The following is a 16178-nucleotide window of genomic DNA, read 5'->3' as shown; positions in this document are numbered from 1 at the left end:
CCATTTAGCAAAGGAGAGGGTAACCAACGTCCTGGAGGGAAAAAGGGGAAAATACCTGGTACTTCATCCAAAAAAGAGGTGATATTTCCAGCACTGGGCTGTGTGTGTGGATAGAGGGCAGGAAACAGAACATTTTTGGTCCCAGCTACCCAACGAGGCAGGATGGGACATACCGTGCACCGTCATGTCTTCCCACGCCGCTGGCTTCCCCCGTGCTCTCGCACGACCGCCACTCTCACCCAGGATTCATGCAGGAAACGCGGGTGAGAAGTTCCCCGAGAGCAGATGTAATCCTGCCGCGGGCTGCCCACGGAGACACCCAGGCACCAGCCTGCCTTCGTGCGGCGCGTTGACTCAGCGCGTGGTGCCCCCGCTCTCAGCTGGGGACGTCCCATGGCACCTGCAGGAAATTTAAACTGAGTGTGGAGGTGTGTGGCTTGTTGCGAGGGCAGGAGCTTTGATGAGCTCAGCAGGGGAAAAAAAAAAACCTCTAGGAAGCATTAGTCTGAAGTTTTGGAGGCGAGAGGCCGTTGTGGTCCTTTATAGCATCACCTTTAATATAATGAAACTGCAGTTTTAATCTTTAATACAGCAGAGTCCTCCCTGTGCCCATGGACATGAGCTGCAGCTGCAGCAGCTCTGGGGCTGCAGCTTTTGGAAAAGGTGCATCTTTTGGAGGAGATATCCCCATCATCATGCAAGGACCCCTGAGCTCTCCCCTGCATCAGTTCTTCCAGCAGCAAATACATGCACAAAAACACACACACATTCTGCTGGAAATAAACATTTCTTCTCTAACTTGACTCTACTTAGCTTTAACTTCCAGCCATTGCAGCTGCTGGTTCTTTTCTCTGCTGAATTCATATTCCTACCCCAACAACAACAAAAAAAATCCTGTGTTTGCTATTAAAAATTTCACTTCATTAATCTAAATCCTTCTGGCTATACTGTCACAAAATACTGCTTGGAAAAAAAGAAAGCTGCTTCAACACTGCTGCCTTGGAGAGCTCAATTACTCAAACACTGAAGTCAGGAAGACCAAAATGTTCCCTCCTTTCCCGCCACCTCCACCAGCATGTTGCAAGAGTGAGCAAGAGGGAGAAAAAAAGCTCTTACAATGCCCCATCTATGCACTGTGTCAGTCCCTCAGAAATAACTCCTGTTGTCATCAGCCCCTGATATTTTTGGTATTTGACACAATAAGTGGAGATAAGTTTGAGGACATGATTTTTGCACAGCAATCCAGAGCCGTTTGAATACTGGAGCACAGCTCTGGCTTTGCCTGGAGACATCAGGAGGTTTTTGGGACAGTGCTGCCTGGGCAGGCGCAGCATGGACCAGCATCAGTGAGGGATGGTGCTTTGTGTCAAATGAAGCCTGTGTGACCAACCAAGTGCTGAAACCAGCCTGCAAACTGCTGAGGGTTTTCTTTTGTGTTATAGAATAAAAAGGAGAACAAAATCCTGACTTTCCTCATGGTAGAGGTCGGTCTGATGGAGAACACAATGATCCCTTCGCCCATCTCTACCAGAGAATTTGCCGTCCAGAAATAACATCTATTGCTGAACTCAAGGGATGTTTAAGAAAATCATAATAAGAGTGGAAGTTAGAAATATCTGTCTTTGAGAAACCTGTAAAAGCAGCCACAGATTAGCACAGTAAAGGTTATGTAGCACTGTTAATTCTGAAGGACTAAAATGAACCCCCAGTTATTAGGATTTCTTATCATGCACTTTTTAGGCCAAATTTTGGGCTATCATCATGCTGGATTTTGGTTTTTGTCATTTTTCTTTCTCAGTAGTTACAGTTACTTTGGATGAAAACAGTGACGGCAGCTGTGGAAAAAAACACACCAGCTTTATCAAATGGTCCGAACGAGGTTTGGTATAATCAGCGAGTGGTGTAATTCTGTACAGAGTATTAATTGCAGTATTGGCCCCCTTCCAGCTCCGCTCTTTACGGCTCCATTTCGATGCTATTTGCTCTGATCTAATACTAGTTATAGATGTTACTGGACTTTCTTGCCATTAACTGCATGAGGCAGAAAGGCTGTTCCTTTCAACGCATAGATCATTCAGCGCAAGAAATGCTTCTTATTTCAGAGCCCAAATATAACATTTTATCATCTGGCGAATCTGAAATTTGCTTGGATTGAGCTCAATCCTGCACCATAGAAGTCTGCGAGTATTTAATGAAAACTAAACAAGGCCTGCATTGATATGATTTATGGATTCGTTGTTTATTTGCTAAAGACTTCTTTACAAGACTTGTATCACCATGTTAATGACTTTAAATATGTCCATCTGCACTCAAATAACAAAAATATACGTATGAACTGTAATGAAATACCACCCTGAACCGTGCAGGGCAAAAAAAAAATATCATTCATGCTGCAACTATAGCAACTACTAAAATAGCAAAGCACACTGATTTCTGACATGAACCTGTTCCTAATGTCCAAAAGACACTGTGTGCCGCGAGCTTTATATACCAGCTCCCAAAATATCCGAGTCCTGATAGGATGAGAAAATACTGTCATGTTCTTGCACCAGGCCAATTACAAAGCTGTAGTTCCTGTGCTGGTAAAGATGTTTCCTGTTGATAACACAAAAGGACAACATAGCACTTAGCTGCTAATGTTATCTGGGACCCTTGTGACCTCTTGGAAACTTTAACAATTGTAGAGTTCACAACACGTAGAAGAGCTCTGTCTTGTGCTTTTGTTTTAATAAATAAGCAAGAAAGAAAATAAACACTCGTTCTGAAGCCATGTGCTCACTATTGGTCAGGGAGTAATTAGAGGTGGCTGGAACGTAGATGAGAGCTCAGCTCTGTTAGCAAAGGGTTCCTACCTCTGGTGTGAGGCAGTGCTCGACTGATAAGTCCTTTTCTAAACAAATACAGTGAAAAGGTGGAATTTTACACCGTAAGATTTTCTTTTGTCAATTTTAAACATATTCCTTTTCAACTTTATAGACTGCTTTCTTATGTTTGAAGATTAAAAAGCAGATTTAATTTGTTTATAAGGTTAGCATTTCTAAACAGACCTCATTCATATCCCCCAAGCCTTTTCTGCATCTTTTACACTGAAGTCTCTTCAAACTCTTCCTGTCTTTGTCACATCTCCTTGGCTAGACCACAACCTGGAACACAGCACTCCAGCAGCTTTAAGGAAGAACTTACTGAAAATATAAACCCACAGCTGGATTTGGGTATTACATTACATCTTAAATGTCTGTTTCTAAGGTACAGTTGAGATCTCCTACCCAGCAACCAAGGGGTATTCACCCTTTACACTCACAAAGCCCTGATGGCAAAACCTCCTAAATCTTGATACGACAAGAAACCCAGGGATTCTTGAATCCCTCATTCCTTGCTGGTGCAGGAACACGCTTACACTCACCAGAACATGGGTAGGAACCAGCAGCTCCTACAAACTCTTTAACCAAGTAGAAAAACTCAGAGTCAGATTTGTCCTCTCTCTGATTTGCAGCGTAGGCTTGACACCTGAACAATCCAGAGCCTGCCAGCAAGGAGGCCACTCTGTAGAGCCTTCCTTGCTATCCAACAGGTACATCAGTGACTTGTAACCCAGTGGCTTGAAAATTCATGAATAACAGATTTATAGATTTAGCCTAGTCTGCCTGATTTCCCTAGATATTCCTCTATTCTTAAAAAATCCATGGTGCAACAACCACGCGGCTTCAGATGGTCTAAGAAAGTCTCAAATCAGGTATAGGATGCTCCTTATGAAGGACAGAAAAGAGTTTTTTCTTAATTTAATAGAAAAATATTGTTAAAGCCTTAGAACTGAATATCTGTGCTAAGGGTGAGTCCTCTCAGTGCAGCTTAAAACACCCCATCCATTCCTCACCTATACCTGCCCAACTGGCAGAGCAGAGATAAAACTAGTCAGCGTTTTTCCCTGCTCAATTGTTATTCCTGCTTTTTTGCTGGAAAGAGGCAGAACTTCTTGTGATAGTTTCCTTTGAGCAGTGCTTATTCACAGCAAGTCACAGTGGGAGAGGGTGGGAGGCAGAGTTCATTCATTTTTGTAGCATAACATAGAGCAGATTGTGTTTGGATTTCACTAGATATTTGTTGTTTTACGTTTCTTTGCTTTATATTGGAGAAGGGCCTGCAACAAAACTTTGATCCAAGGTACAAATCCACAGCCAAGATTTGAACTAAGCTTGCAAAACTTTCTCCAGAACGGCCTGTAGCCCAGCACGCTGACTTTGGGAGCATCTTGTTCTTCACGTTGCTGATCATTTGATTCAGGCCTGTTTCTGCTTATTTATTTGACCATCAGCCTGCAAATGATCTTGGAGGCTCCGGGTTCAAATCCATAATTTTTTGAGAATAACCCAGAGTAATTCCACCCACAGCACAACAAAGTTTCCTCAGTGCGATGCTGCAACTGCCAGGGCAGTCAACAAGACCAGAATGAGCATAAAGAGATGCTGGCAGCTCGAAGGGGGAAGGAGAAGAGGAAGGAGAGAGAGGTCATAAGGTTAAACTGGGCATAATTTCTGATATTAAATTCAAAATTATTGAAATCCTCTGGTCCAACCAGTCTGCCAACAACCACAGAGCAGCAGCTGAAGTAGGAAAAGTGACTTTAATATTCCCGTGCAATGCCATTGATTTTGTGGAGCGATTGCCAATCTCAATTTCAGATGACTGTTTGCACCAAGTTCCTGGGAACTCAGCCCAGAACACATCCTAATAAAACAAGAATCCTTCATTTTCAGGAGAACAAACACAGAATCGTGTTTAGTTACAACTCCTATCTTTAAAAACACATTACGCTTTTCTGTTTAGGAACTGGTGCGCAAGGAAGAGAGCTGACCGCGCTGCTGCCCAGAGCAATGGTCCTGTCGTCAAGAGCTCACGGTCAGAGCTGGCCACGATCCACACTCAGACCCTGCACTGCCAAAGCCAAAGAGATCAAAGCTACATCCTAGTTCACCAACCCTGGGAAGGGAGGAAATCCAGAAGGACCCAAAGTCTTTAACTAATGCGCCAAAGTCCTGCCTCTGACTGCAGCGAGAGATGTGACTAACTCTGCTTTCATAAATGCTGAGTCAAGACAACATGCCCTCACTGCAAGAGAAACAAGTTTTATCTGTGCGTAGGGAGGGCATGACTCGTACGACACTCCGGATTGCACAAAATTCAGTGGAAAAAAAAAAGTTTACGATCGTTCGTGATTTCAGGACAACTTCTCCTGTAGCATAAATGACATTGTTGTACAATTAATTACCATAGCAATTAAGATTATTCATCTTGTCCCTTAACTTTGCTCTCTCACGCTATTTTCTGCAAGGCCACCAACCCTCACGGTGCCAGGACTGCTGAAATTACAAACAGCAGTGGGTGTCAACCACAGAGGGGGAAAAGAAAAAAAAAAAGCGCTGAACAAATTGCAACACGCTGCGTTTGGCACAAGATAAAGATAGAGGTGCCAAGGTTTAGCCCATTTCTTGTCACAGAATATAAATTCAGAAATAAACAGGTGCAATCTCTTAACCCGAGACAAGCCTGCTATGGATAAAGCCTTGTTGTCTCGCTTTATGCGTAAGAATGTTTTATAGACAAAATCAGCTCAGATTATAGAGTTGAGAAGCAAATATAAGCAGTACAGAGTACACAGGCGTAAAATGATGGCAAGAAGGAAGGAAGAGTAGAAACACATAAAAGAAAAGCAACAAAAGAGCCAGTCCAGCTGGAAGACAGAGGTGGAATGAAGTTTCTCTAATGCACTTGTTTTATTTGATTGGGATGTAGGTTCTGGCTTCTTTTATTGAAATAAAACCAGTTTTCTCTGGAGGTAATCAAATGGAAAAAAAAATAATAATAAAAAGGAGACTGTCTCTCCTATGTTGTATCAAAGAAGAGCTTCCAGACCACCAGCTGAGGCTTAATTTTGTCGAACACCACCAGCCTATGACTCCGGGTAGCTGCTTCTGTGGCAGAGCAGCTCGTCCTTCCCTTTGCACTGATGCCCTCTGCTCTGCTTCACAGTATTGCCATATTCAGCCACGTGAGAGTAACAGAAAGAAATAAGAACGTTAAAACTCTCAAGCTAAATTGAGGAGTTAATTACTGAACTTCCAAATTCATACTGCATAAGCCTGGGGTTTTTTAATGAACTCAGAGGAACTAAAAATACTACTTGCCAAATCAAACTGCACATTCTGTACAGCCTCTTTCTGACAGTTAATGGGAAGCATGTGGCGTGCTCAGAATGCCATCTACTGGCAGAACTGGCCACGGGGGAGGGAAAATAAACCCAACAAAAACCGAGTAGTTTGCGCAATGTTTCATTCTAAGAAAGCCAAGAGATCAGATACACAGACACCACTACAGGAAGTACAACTACCTATTTACTCCAGTGGAGGAGTGGCGCTGACGCACCTTGAGAACGGCTATCTAATCAGCTAGCAATTAAACACTGCGTAGATGAGGTTAGTTTTGTGTGCCAGGGAGGAGAGGGGGGAAAGCTTCCTGCTGTTGAAATATTCTGAGCCAGCAGTCTGCGTTAAGGATAGAGCAAGGGAAACACACTTAAGCTTGCTGAGAAAAAAAATTGCCTGCTCCCCAGCTTATTGTAAAAACAAGACTGTGGAGAACATTTAAATGTTGCTGGTTTCATATTAGGAACTAAGATGTGTTTTCAGAGCCACCCAAGAAGTTTAGTCTTTTAAAGTTCTAAATTCCAGGTCACACAGCTATGAAATCACATCGAGCTGAAAACACAGATGAGACACTTTACAGCTTACCTGAATTACACAAATTGTCTTTTTAAAGTGTTTTATATTAGGCACTAACCTGTGACATAACAGCAGACCAACAAATTTACATTTTTCCACGTTAGGCAAAGAACAGAAGCCACCAAGATAGGATTTAGTAGTTGCTCTAAGAACAAAACTTACAAAAAAAATAAAGTTACTCCTTGAACAAGAGCTAGTGCTAGAGCAAAAACACATCTCTGCTTCCGCCCCTGTGCCTGTCTCAGTCCACAGGGACTCTACATTTTGACAATGAAGGGATGAAGAGGTGGGGTTTTCTTTCTGACATAGAGGGTGCTAATGAGCACTGATGTGATGGTGCTAATGAGCACTGATTTGATGGTGCATGGGCAAATTCTGCAGAGAACAACAGAGAAGCAAAGATTTTGTCAGTAGTTGTTAAACAAATCGGGAATATGAATACTTTCAGCTTTTATGAAGTTCAGTTCCACTCATCCAGGCCTCACAACTGAGGGTGCTCTACGATTAGAGGCTACAACTTACTGCAGACCAACCTGAACAAAGAGCGAGTGAGTACAACCCATCCAGACGACTTTTTGCCCTTTATTACTTCCTGGACAAGCACAGCTGACGCCCCATCATCAAAACAAAACAGAGTTAAATTGAGAGAAAATATGAGAAAAACACTGTTCTGGTCTGCAAGATAACAACCTTCAACAGGAAAATACGTAAGAGTCACATTTTTACAGGCAAATAATGAAAGCAAACAGTTTGAAGAACAGAGTCATCAAAGTGATTTGTCAACCAGTTACCGTTTTAATATAAAAATGTTTAGTCCAGTCATAAGCTTAATTGTTCAAATGAAAATGAGTAGTGGAACCAAAATCTCGAACAAGATGATTTAATATGTTTCAACATCAAGCTCGTTGGGTGACAAATACAGTAACCTTCCTCCAGAATATCCATGTCCACACCCATCGTTGCCTAACCCAGCTCTCCAGTTATTGCCCAGACACCTTCAGGTATCAGTCCCTTCTGAGGCAGATCTTCCTGTAACATTACAGCAGCTGCACCTCAGGGGAATTTGGATTATTTTTTTGCTAACAGTATAGACTGTATACACAGATACATCTCTATATACACAGTCTACAAGGATTTAGCAGGGACCAGGACTGAAATATCTTCTGAATCTTGTGGGAGAGTCAAGGACTGTCAACAGAGTGGTGCGGAGAACCTTGCGCACAGTGTATTACATCACGGTTGTGGACATATATATATATTTATATATTTAGATTTGATAGTTTAAGTTTAGTATCTGTCAGGAGTACTAAATTCAAACCAAAACATTCTAAAAATTGTTTTAAAGAAAATACTGATAACTGTCAAAATCTTTCTTAAAAATCAAAATAACTATGTACACCCATGCCAATCTTAGCTTCTCAGGAAAAAAAAAATGAAATGGCATGTAAAAAAAAATAATACCTTTAAGTATAACATTCTGAACTGTTATACATTCTGCCAGGAAGTTATAGTAATAGTTGCTTACAAACAGAAAAGACTGAGGAAGAAAGCATTCCCCTGAGGGCAAATAAAGTTAAACAATTCTAGCAAACTATAGCAAAAAAAGGGAAATATTTGCCCTAAATTAACATAAAGGCAAGCTGGAAGAAAGATGGCAAGTGTTATTTTTATCAGCCTCTTCATAAACAACAATACATTTTCAGGAAGAGGTAGGAGTATATTACTATTATCTGGAAAAAAAAACCAATTAAAAAACAAATCTTCCTACCAAATTTAATCACTTCCAAAATTGTGTTGGTCTTTTTTTATAAGAATTAATCTAAGGTCTTATGCCTACATATTACAGTTTTGAACTTGTTCTACAAATAGAAGTTTTTAAAAAGCAAATACCAGTCAATTGGCAGAGGATTTCCATGCTTTAGGGGTATGAAACCCTTTCAAAACAGGGTTGAAACTCTTCGGTCTGCATTTTGACGAACTTGAACGAGCAACCATTGTGCTCCCAGTGTTCCCACAGACATTTACTTCTGCGATCTCTTCTTCTCAGTGAACTCAGTCTGTAACAAACCCTTTTTTTTCCAAACCCTTGACTTGAAATTGTTCTCTCAGATTAATTCCTTTGAAACCATGCAAAAAGAGCAAACCCTATTTTTGGACATCAGACAGTTTTAACTCGTATTCCATAATTTTTTATAAGTTAACAGAGCTTTGAATGAGTTAAGGCACCCATATGCCCAGGAAAAAAAAAATTAAAATAAATACCTTGGGGTAAATACAACTAAGTGTTCAGCAGTCATTTAATTGCACAATCTTCTCCCTAATTTGTAGCATAACGTTGCCAATGTCTTTAGAGATCCTAAAATACAAATACTAGAAACTTTGCGAACGGAACGGACAAGGCATTGACAAGACATTCTCAAGGTTCATTCTGTATTCCTGGCTCCTCAAGGTAACTGCTACTCCTAATGTCATTAGCATTTAGCAGCAAGATCAGCATGTTCTAAGAATGAAATAAATATTCACACAATCAATACTAATGGTTCAAATGCTCAAACACATTATTGAAAACAGTAAATTTCCAATCTTTCTCCTGCCAATCCAAGATTGCAGAAACAAGACCCTTGGCAACAACATTCACAGCTCTCAGTACCACAGAAGCTTCTGCAAACAAATTCTAGGCCTGAAGTTTTGTCGTCTGTGGCGCTCGCGAGGTGTTTTACTGCGTTCGAAGCTGGTAGTCTGTAAAGGGGAAAAAAACCCAAAAATGCAGTTTTAGTAAATTGTGTCACTAAAGGTAGTAAAATAGAGCAGCAAACTGGGATGAAGCAAGCAATCCAAAACAAAACCAGATTTTTGTGTAGAATGGCCAAGAAAATGGGCTCTAAAGTGAGTAAGGTAATTGCAGGCAGTCATGATTCCAAGCCAGGAAAAAAAAATAAATAGCAAAAAAACCCAAAAAGCAAAAACAAAACCAACCCCATTGATTTTACTTGCAAAGGATCAACTATCTTTTAGTAGACAGTGTCTTATACAACTTAAAGCTGGCAGAATGATATGTGTGAGCAATTTCTTATTAAATTTCCATTAAAAAAAAAAATCACACAAAAAAAAATTTCCCAGCTTAATTACAAAATCCTTCAACAGCAGTGCTGAACTATCCCATTGGGCCCTTCATTAAGACACCACAAAAGGTGACTGGAAAAAGCAGGATGCCTTAATCTAACATGTAACTGAACCATATTGTTTAACATTGAAGAAAACATAAGCAATCTGGTTTTGTGTGTTTCCATTTGTGGGTGTACGATGGAGAAAGAAAATACACAAGCTGGAGATGAGTCTACAGTCTGTTGCCTTCCATTTACCTCCGTTCTGGGTAATATAGCGAACCCACGGGAGAGCCTGATAGCCACTCTTCTCAATTATCTTTAAGTAGCGAACCTGGAAAGAAAAGTATGTTAAGAAATAAAGTCCTCTCCATGTCAGCCAAGCAGCATTAAGCAAAAAATAATTCTTTTTTTTTTGGTCAAAAATATATTTTATGGATAACATTGAACAGGAATCCTCAAGAAGATGAGAAGAACTTGTGTGTTGAGACCCCAGCATGTTAACTTGCCAGTATTTCTATTTCCAACTAACCTGGATTCCTGAAGTGGTGAAATATGGAATCTCAAATTTTACACTAATGGGAGGTTTTCCTTCTTTATCTTCAGCTTCAACACTTGGAAGTCCAAAGTGAGCTCTCATCAGGTATTCTTTTCCACCCTACACAAAAGAAACAGTTGGTTTTTTTTCTTGAAAGAAAAAATAAAAAAATCTTGCAGCAATACAAGTGGTTTTCTTCATGTCAAATTGCTGAACTTCAGTATTCATTAGAGCTCTTCTCTAGGGCTTAAAAGTGAACACTTATTTTTATTTTAAAAATACTTTTTTTTTTCCTGAGGCACAATTCATTTTCTTCCAGCCTCATACTCAAAAGACAAGGATGCCAATGGCCATTCTGATTGAACGGTGACAGACAGCTGTACTATCACACCACCAGCATTTGGAAGAGCTCACGCTCACGGAACCACCCAAGAAGCACAATCTGACAAACTAAACCAGCTGCTGCTAAATCCAGGCCAAGGGATTACACCATCCACAGACATCATGCAAAAATCTGCTCTCTAACCTAATTCTGAAAAATTAACCCACTTAAGCAAAAAATATAAGCCATATATGAAACATCTCTTAGCAAGTTCCAAGCCTTCATTCAAGGCAAGAGAGAAAGAGGCCAGTACTACTTGTCTGATACTATTAGAATTTGCTTTAGGCAGAGTCTGAACATTCATAAAATATTAACGTTAAGTAATCATTACACTGTTAGATGATAAGACTAAAAATAACACTTACTGGAAAAGATTTAATGGACCAGACAATTTCACTGTTCTCTGGAACCCATTTGACACTTCCAACAGTGGTTTTAAACTTTGGTGAGTCTGCATCGTTTGGAACTGGAATGTGAATCTCCACATTGTTGGCAGTTGATCTACGCTTAAACTGACTTTTTGCCTAAAGAAGAAGAAGAAAAAAATCAGAAAAGCAGGTCTCTAAATATTTCCATTATACTAGTGATTGCAGAGAGCTGCCATTTCCCTCCACCCCAATCTACATCCTGAGAAACAGAACTGTAACACAGAGATTGTCACTTAAAAATGGAATTTTCAAAAACATGGAAGTCCCACAGAGATATTTGTACAAAAAAATGCACATACTGCTGGTGAAGCTTTGAAAACAAATGAAAGAGAAGAGTAAAATTAGACATAATTATTTTAGAACTTCTGACCTTGATCATGTACTCGATGCGGCTGTGGGAATGTTTTTCAATCACAGACTCAATCCAGATCAGTGGTTTTACCTAATGGGGGCAAAAATACTTAACAGCTGTAGCTTTTACTCTGACACAGTCCTGAAAATGTTGCTCCTTTATAAAGCTACACTCAACACGTGAACCCTACAGAAAACAAAGTCTGTGGTGTTCAAAATGACAAATAAGTTGTGTTTTTATAAAAAAAAAAATAATAAAATTATACAAATGAGCAAGCACTGATATGCCAATGACCAGGTATCACAGGAATTACAGGCTTAAAAAGGCATGTCAGATTAATCCCTAATAACAAGCACTTGCATTGCAAAATATTTGATAATTTAACACACTAGGGACTGAACTATGACAAGCCCTAAAAATAACTCATTCAAAATACTGCCCTTAAAATAATTTAATACTAAACTTTTCATTTTTTGTCTCCTGTCACATTAGCGACCTTCTCTATGTTGAATTTTTCCTTTTCTGAAAGGAAAGTTATCCTTATCACTGTGGCTAGCGCAGTCTAATAAAATTAAATGACTTAAATACTCTTGTTATCAAGCACAAGGAATTGCTACGCTGACATTTCATCATGTAGCTTAAAAAAAAAATAGATATAATCACATGAATGCTATTTCAGAAACAGTTTCAACAGTATCACAGAATCACAGAATTGAATCACAGAATGTCAGGGATTGGAAGGGACCTCAAAAGATCATCCAGTCCAACCCCCCTGCCAGAGCAGGAACCTAAACAATTTTACACAGGAAGGCGTCCAGGCGGGTCTTGAATGTCTCCAGAGAAGGAGACTCCACACCCTCCCTGGGCAGCCTGTTCCAGGGCTCTGTCACCCAAAATAGTTGAAAATACAGAGAATTATTGCCAGCCTAGCTCTAAACTAATTCTTGCTTCCTCCAAAAAGAGGAGGACAAAGCTTTGCTATTAATGGTTGACTCAAAAACTACTCTGCTGCCCACACTTTAAGAAAAAAAATAAAATTCTAAGAAAGTCATTAACAATTTTGCCTAAAATCTAAACCATGGTCATATAATAAAATCCTACAGTCTAGATCCATACATCCAGACTTACGTGGGTATTAAGACGATAGGACATGAGTTCAAACTCCCCGTCAGGTGGAATGAAAGAGATGGTCCTGTCGTTTTCAAAGCGAGAGAGACGAACGCACTGGTGAAACTTCACATCTTCCAGTTCTACTGATTTACTTTTGCCACCTGGCAGAAAAAACACATTTCAGGGTGCTACACAAATTATGTCCAAAATCTCATCACAGTCAGTTACAGAGTAAAGTAGATGTCTGCTGACACTCCTCCCTTTGAGACAATGCTTTCTTTATGTGTCCACAGGTTTTCAGCACTACAGGAGTCCCAATGAAGAGAAATGAGGAAGCCTGGATGGTTCCTGTGCATCACCATGATGTTCCACCTTTGCTCGTCACACAAGACCTCATGCAGTTTTCTACACTGACAAAGGGAGCGTTTCTGTCATCTTAGAACAAATCCTTTCAGCTGAATGTCAACTACCCCAAGAACCTAAGACTTCAGATAACATCTTTCATTAATTATCGAGGTGTCACCAAAATACTCACGGCCTGTATTATCAAAGAGAACTTTGTCATTTAAACCGAGGCGCAGCTCCGGCATTCCCGAGAGGAAGACTCGCATTTTAATGGATCCAACTATCTCGCTCCGTAAGACATTTCCGTTGGCACTGACCTGGACAAAAACAAAAAGAAAGGTAAGATTACTCTGATGTGATACCTTGCGACATCAAACACCACTCCCACCCCATTCCTGTGTCCCAAGTTTTCTTGGATGTCTTTCTCCTGAGAAATTAATCCAGTAGAGTAGAATTAGGTCAGGGAGGCGATGGGCAGAGATAGAGGAGGAAAGGATGTGTCAGAAATACATAATCAGATCTTCCGGGGAGATCTTATAGCTGCCTTCCAATACCTCAAGGGGGCCTACAAGAAAGCTGGGGAGAGACTTTTCATAAGGACAACTAATGATAAAACAAGGGGAAATGGGTTTAAACTGAAAGAGGGGAGGTTTAGATTAGATATTAGGAAGAAGTTTTTCACTGTGAGGGTGGTCAGACACTGGAACAGGTTGCCCAAGGAAGTTGTGGCTGCTCCTCCCTGGAAGTGTTCTCGGCCAGGTTGGATGAGGCTTTGAGCAACCTGGTCTAGTGGAAGGTGTCCCTGCTGCTGGCAGGGGGGTTGGGACTGGATGAGCTTTAAGGTCCCTTCCAACCCAAACCATTCTATGATTCTATGAAATCAGCAATACACTGAGTAAAGCACCATTTGTCTGCTGGATGTCCTTACAGGTACTGTCTCAACAACCAACACTGTTTTGAGCATCACAGTACACCAACCACAGTCAGTGTGACTTTTCTTTGTGCCCTTGTATGTTTTCAGACAATAAGCCCTTTTCAACACTTCCCAATACAATTCTCATTAGAAGTTAAAGGAAAAGGTACCCACCAAAAGGTTAACAGACTCTATAACATCCAGGAACACTTCATTTTTCCTGTATTTTATCCCTTCTGATCTCCACGAAACAGCATTCGTAACAGTGGCAGGTGGACGTGGAGCTCCAGTTTCAAGTTTGTGACCTTCCTGAGTGATGTACCTTTACAGCCACATGAAAAAACATAAAATTAATGTTTCTGCTAACTAGACCAAGCCAGAGCATTCACTTCCATATGGAAAAATGCTCAAAACCTTCCAAGGAGTTTGTTACTCTAAGTGATGCAGAATGATACTTACTCTTGTAAAATTTTACTATCAGTGGTTTGTGGATAACCAAAATCCATAAGCTCATCTAACAACTCATAAATAATAACAAAATTATCCCTAATGCTCTCTTCTTCCAACTCCTTGAAATATTCAGAAAAAACCTGAAAGAAAGTGACAGGAGGGAGGGGATAAAAGAAGGATGTTAACTGAGGGAGCACAGCACGTCCAGAATGTATTACTGCATGTAAAATATCTTTTAAAAAGCCCCAAACCAAACCCCATAAGTCACAAACAGCATTCTGTTCACAAGATCAGCCTCAGGAAACCCACCTCAATGAAAAGAAAGCCAGAGAATCCTAGGAGCACCTCTAACTATTATGAAAAATATTTATTCTGGAGAAAATATTTTTCATGCCAGGTACAGATGAACCAAACATAGAATCTATACGATAACGCCACTACACATGCATCAAGTTCACAATCCTCCTCTGTGTTCTCAGGTCTTGTGCAACTACTTACAGCATCGGGTCACATCCTTTGCCTACTCAGCTACAAAATATCAATTCCATTATTAGTGGTTAGGAAGATAGTTCTATAAAATAATCAAATATAAAGTAAAAATGCTATTACCACCGAGTTCTTTAAAAACACGAAAGTTCTATCACTTCTATTTAGATCAGGTTTAGACTGAACAGCAAAGGAAGATGGAGATAACTTTTGAAATTTCACACTCACCTGAACTACTTTATATAAAAATGAAAACACCAGTGACACACACGCATTTTTCTTAGAAGTTGCAACAACTGATAAAGGAAGTTCAGGAATAAGCATTGAAAAAAAAACTCTAAATGTTAGTGCATTTTTAAAAGCCTTTAGGCAATTAGAGTTAGCCAAAAAACCCCCTAAGAGTTAATTAATTAATTAACAGTACTTCTGGCCAGATATGAAGAATAAACATTTAGAAAATAAATTTAGAATAAAATTAATATAAACACTTTTCATTACACTATGTAAAAGTATAAAACAATTTTATCTAATAGAGCCTCCTTATGTCACTTCAGCCATTCTCCAGCTTTGCATTTAGACTCAAACCACACAAATAATAAAGCAGCACTTGGCACACCAGCCTGTGAGCTCTCTGCATCCAAAGGATACGATACAAGTTGTTATGTTTAATCCACATAAAACGAACTCCTCCATGTGCTAGAATAGGAGAAAGTGTCCCCTCTTCTTCCTTTTCCATAAGGATCGGCATAAAATGCTCCACCTCCGACATGTCCACATCTCCACGGTAATTCCGGCAGATGAGAACCTATGAAGAAAGCAACAATTTTTGGTATTTTTTCTCTATTGTGAGATGTTATCATGTGAGACTAACGCACAGGATATTGGGAAGGCCTCTCTTTAGTCACTTTTTTAAAGTCCCCAAGCTTCACTCTAGCTTCTATACACCGTATAAATGCAAATCACAACGCCAAGCACCCTGCTGCTCCGAACACAAATCCTGAGCTCTCACTGCCGTGCCGTGGGTTGTTTCCTTTCAGAGTTCCTCTCCACCTCTCGCTGCACACGCCCGGGTGATGCTTTTCAACTCCCCTGAGACAAACGACCTGCAATTACGGCTGAGATTAATTAACCCAGGGGCTCCGCTGGCACATCTGCCACCCCCCACTATCCCCCTCAGCAGAGGTGACACCGGCCACGACCCGGACCCGCAGCGCCAGGTAGAAGCGGGGCGGGCAGGAAGGAGCGGGGCGGAAGGGGAAGCGGCTCCCGCAGACCCCAACCAGGCGGGGGAACC

General features: G+C 40.5%; 1 protein-coding gene across 1 annotated transcript in view; it reads right to left on the bottom strand.

The window, feature by feature from the left end:
• Window positions 1-9045: 9045 nt before the first annotated feature.
• AP1M1 (adaptor related protein complex 1 subunit mu 1) overlaps window positions 9046-16178 on the bottom strand; it is a 7286-nt gene continuing 153 nt past the window's right edge. The window contains exons 2-12 of the mRNA XM_010165816.1: window positions 15533-15689; window positions 15113-15180; window positions 14408-14538; window positions 14123-14270; window positions 13226-13352; window positions 12709-12851; window positions 11599-11670; window positions 11166-11324; window positions 10413-10538; window positions 10139-10214; window positions 9046-9515 (exon numbers count right to left, since the gene is read on the bottom strand). Of these exons, the coding sequence (XP_010164118.1) occupies window positions 9493-9515; window positions 10139-10214; window positions 10413-10538; window positions 11166-11324; window positions 11599-11670; window positions 12709-12851; window positions 13226-13352; window positions 14123-14270; window positions 14408-14538; window positions 15113-15180; window positions 15533-15689 (1230 nt within the window). The 3' untranslated portion in view covers window positions 9046-9492. The remainder of the gene's footprint in view (window positions 9516-10138; window positions 10215-10412; window positions 10539-11165; window positions 11325-11598; window positions 11671-12708; window positions 12852-13225; window positions 13353-14122; window positions 14271-14407; window positions 14539-15112; window positions 15181-15532; window positions 15690-16178) is intronic.

This window comes from Antrostomus carolinensis, unplaced genomic scaffold (assembly GCF_000700745.2).
Source record: "Antrostomus carolinensis isolate BGI_N321 unplaced genomic scaffold, ASM70074v2 scaffold7064, whole genome shotgun sequence".
NCBI lineage: Eukaryota > Metazoa > Chordata > Aves > Caprimulgiformes > Caprimulgidae > Antrostomus > Antrostomus carolinensis.
The sequence above is the reverse complement of the archived record's forward strand: the minus strand, read 5'-3'. Positions and strand labels throughout refer to the sequence as shown.